The sequence below is a fragment of the Raphanus sativus genome, chromosome 7 (genome assembly GCF_000801105.2).
Source record: "Raphanus sativus cultivar WK10039 chromosome 7, ASM80110v3, whole genome shotgun sequence".
NCBI lineage: Eukaryota > Viridiplantae > Streptophyta > Magnoliopsida > Brassicales > Brassicaceae > Raphanus > Raphanus sativus.
Window position 1 is genome coordinate 8,279,838 of NC_079517.1, and position 4,303 is coordinate 8,284,140.

Genomic DNA, 4,303 nt, shown 5'->3' on the forward strand with positions numbered 1-4,303 from the left:
TACTTTACAATGGTTCATAACTCCGGCACATTTTGTTCTTTTTCGTTTTCTATAATAGTAATAACCAATAATTAATATGTTACTGGTGACAGAGTTCTGAGCGGGACTAAAAATTTATTGCAAGTATTAAAAACCAAAAAACTTAAATCAAATAAAACAAAAAATGGCCAACGGATTTATCTTTAAAAACGAACAAATCTAAACTATTAAGACTAAAGTACAATTAACTATGTCCCCTTAGTTTTGCACAAAAATTACAATTTTGTACCATTGACTTAAACCCATCATTTGGCTTCTTTTTTCTAACCCACCGATTTTTTATTTTTGGGCTTTCAATGTATTCTTGGCCCAGTCATTTGTTACATATTGTGTTGACAAAAAAATGAAATATCCTAGATCGTGATATGCAAGATTTTTTCTTGAGCATAAATATGGAAATACAAAATCTAACCAAATACACCGATATTCACACATTTTTTTTTTGTAAACTCCGATATTCACACATATTGTTAAAGGAATATTTTTATTTATATGCCCAATGATCTCGCCTAATTAATTACGATATTAAATGTAAACCTTATTTAATTTTGAAATCTACTAGCATATATATATAGATACCTCGCATCCTTCTTTTCTATGCATTTACATATCAAAGCAAAAAAATGGCTACGGTAAACCAACAAAAAAAAGAACTATATTTTCTGTAGCATTTTATGGTTGTTTTTTCCTGTGGTAAAAATTAAAACACCAAACTGAATTATTTTATATATTAAACAAAAACAATATTTGGTAAATAAAGTCTTATATTTTTTTGTTTATTCACATAAAATTAGTTAGAGGATACAACATTCAAAAAAAAATTACAACTAATAATAATTAATATAAAACTATTTTTAAATGAAAATTTCCAAAATGTTGTTAAATTTTAAAATAATTAACAAAAATCAAGTTTTTAATATATTATTAGTACAATATCATAGAAAACAAACTGCACAAGTTATAAAAAATTCAAAACAAACTGCACAACTTATAAAATTCCGGGTAGGTTGGTAAGAACCGAAATATATCCAAATAGACTGAAGTACAAATTTGAATTAAACCTTAATGCATCTCAATATTTACAGTTTGTGCCACTGGGTATCTAAAATACTTCAATTCAGATCGAATTCGGTTTCGGTTCTCTAATCATCAAAATTTTGAATAATTGGGATATTTAATCAATTTTGGTTCGGGTTTGGTACTACTCTTTTGGATCGGGATCGGTTCGATTATTCAGATTTGAATTTTTTTATTCAGCCATAATATTGATATGAAAAACAAATAGCAACATATTTTTGAACAATACACCCGCACGGGCGTGCGGGTCAAAATCTAGTAGAATTCATAAAGGTGAACCGAAGCCCAATCACATGGGTTCCATTCGATTCAAATAATTGACCCAAAGTTTGTTTGAAGCCCAATCATAAGTGAAGTTTGTTTGAACTTGGATGTTAACTAAGATTTTTTTTTTTGGGGATATATTGGTAACTGGTAAGGGATTAAAAGTTTCTCGTATGCTACATTTCTTCAACAGATAAAAGACAAAAATAATATTTTCTTTGACAAAAATAATCTTTAGTGACAGATAAATGGTACTTGGTACACATTTTTTTTTGACAAAAACCGTTTTTTGTCTAAAACGCTTTTAGACAAAAAATAAACACAATGCACTTTTTCCTCGAGTGACGGATATTTACGATACTATACATGAAGTACGATGGTCTGTAACTGAGAACACGGCCACAGATCCGCGGACACCGGTGTAGGTACTTGTGTTTGTTGAATGGATTTTTTTTTTTTGAACAACCAGAATTATATTAAAGCAAGCATAAAAAAGGAGATCTAAGGTTTCAAGCCCATAGGCTTAGCCCGATACAAAACGAGAAGAAGAAGGGAGATGGGCCTTAAGGACCCTTTTAGCTAAAAGATCAGTTTCCCTGTTCTGGGAACGAGGGACGAACTGGAAGACGATAGAGACAAAATGAGAAGAGAGCTAGCTTAAGGATATCTTGAAGGATTCCAAAGATCTCTTTGATCTGACTTTTGTTTGTTGAATGGATTTATATGAAGAAATAATAGTATAAAGGTGAAAATAGTAATTTGGTCGTATGATTTTCTTTTGTGGTAAAGGAAATGAAAATAGCAATTTCACAATCCCCATAATTATTAGAATACTTGTAAGAAGTGTACGTGGCTAATCTAGTTACTTATTTTTGAATCCTCCACTACTCTAGACTATTAGCCATTAAGTGTAAAGTTTCCTTATATATTAGGTTAATCGTTATACATACAAACCATTCCAAGTTTTTTATTTTCTTTCTCATAGTCACCATTCCAAAAGCTTTGTTTCAAAGGAAGATACATAGAGCAACAATGAAAAGACACATCACTATTGCCCATTGCATTACTTCTTCTTCGAGATTATTTCTGTGCGTTCTCTTTATGGTGTTGTTATCTGAGACAACCACAAACGCTTTGGTGAAACTGCCGCCAAACAAAACGATTCCGGCGATAATAGTGTTTGGAGATTCGATTGTTGATGCTGGAAATAACGATGACATTACGACAACGTTGGCTAGATGCAATTATCCTCCTTATGGAATTGATTTTGACGGTGGAATACCTACCGGAAGGTTTTCCAACGGCAAAGTTCCGACTGACTTTATAGGTAAAGTTCACCTTGCTTTCTTTGGTATATTTGATCTTTTCCTTAATAGATAAAACCTAAACGATCATTTGTGCCTTATAAACAAAACTTTTAAGTTTTAAGCCTAGAAAGCCATTTTCTCCGGTTACAATTTATTGTATAGTGACTACAAACTAGCTAGGGACGTGTTGTATGTAGTTTACATTATGGATGATAAAATGGTAAGATCAAGATTTAATATCAAGATGACATTTAATTCAGTGGTTATGTATTTCTCCGTAACATGTGATCAGTTTTTCTCAGTTTTCAAGTAAGTACGTGTCACTTCCTTGTGTTTAACTTCGTATATAAAACTGAAAAGCGAAACATCATATAATTTAAGGGCTACGAAACCCTTATTAACATACAATGAATTATTCTCTTATTTTTCTTGCTTGTTATAGCGGAGGAATTCGGAATTAAATCAAATCTACCGGCATACCGAGATCCAAATTTGAAACCGAAGGATCTCTTAACCGGTGTAACATTTGCGTCTGGTGGTGCTGGTTACGTTCCTTTCACAACCCAATTATCAGTAATTCAACTCTGGTTCTTAAGATTTATGTACACAACTGGTATAATTAGTTTCTAAACTTGATGATTGTTGTTTTTAAAGGGAGGAATATCACTATCGCAGCAATTAAAATTGTTCGAAGAGTATATAGAGAAACTGAAGGAGATGGTTGGGGAAGAGAGAACAAAGTTCATCATAGAAAATAGTTTATTCATGGTCATATGTGGTAGTAATGATATAATCAATACATACTTTGCCCTTCCTTCTGTGCAACGCCAATACGATGTCGCCTCCTTTACCACTCTTATGGTTGACAAGGCTCGATCTTTTGCTCAAGTATGAAATAATTGATAAACTATATATATTCAGAAAGCTACTTATTGATAGCCAAACCTGATTTACATATGGATTCATCTAGTAACTCTTTTTTATTCCCTTTCTTTTAAGCTTTGTCTTTTCAATGATGTGGTATGACAGAAATTACTTGAATATGGAGCGAGAAGAATACAAGTATTCGGTGTACCGCCACTAGGATGTGTGCCTTCACAGAGAACCGTGGCAGGAGGACCAACGAGGAATTGTGTTTCTAGATTCAATGATGCAACAAAGCTTTACAATGCTAAGCTTTCTGCAAACTTAGATTCTCTGTCAATAACTTTACGTGACAGTGCGCTAATCTACATCGATATATATGATTCTCTTCTTGATATTATTCTAAATCCTCAACAATATGGTAAATACTTTTCTCTTTTTTTTCCTATATATATATATATATATATATATATATATATAAGTGATTTTAAAACCTTTCTATTTTAACAACAACAAAGACTTAATAAAGCCGTATGTTTATCATGATATACATGACAGGATTTCAGGTGGTTGATAGAGGGTGTTGTGGAACTGGACTAATTGAAGTTGCTGTGTTATGTAACAATTTCACTGCTGACGTATGTCCGAATCGACATGATTATGTGTTTTGGGATAGTTTTCATCCCACCGAGAAGACGTACAAGATTATGTCCGCAAAATATTTTGAAAGAGTTCTCAACGAGATATTTTAG

At 32.1% G+C, this 4,303-nt stretch overlaps 1 protein-coding gene across 1 annotated transcript; it reads left to right on the plus strand.

The window, feature by feature from the left end:
- Window positions 1–2,364: 2,364 nt before the first annotated feature.
- LOC108838701 (GDSL esterase/lipase EXL2) lies at window positions 2,365–4,303 on the plus strand. Its single transcript, XM_056990512.1, has 5 exons — window positions 2,365–2,707; window positions 3,130–3,260; window positions 3,342–3,575; window positions 3,717–3,972; window positions 4,110–4,303. Exons 1-5 carry the CDS (start codon window positions 2,413–2,415, stop codon window positions 4,301–4,303), a joined length of 1,110 nt encoding a protein of 369 aa, XP_056846492.1. The 5' UTR covers window positions 2,365–2,412.

Excerpts from the sequence above, each read along its gene's own strand:
- LOC108838701 (XM_056990512.1), top strand. The coding sequence starts at position 2,413 with ATGAAAAGACACATCACTATTGCCCATTGCATTACTTCTTCTTCGAGA. Across the intron at positions 2,708-3,129 it reads AGTTCCGACTGACTTTATAG|CGGAGGAATTCGGAATTAAA; the intron begins GTAAAGTTCACC and ends TGCTTGTTATAG. Across the intron at positions 3,973-4,109 it reads TCTAAATCCTCAACAATATG|GATTTCAGGTGGTTGATAGA; the intron begins GTAAATACTTTT and ends TATACATGACAG.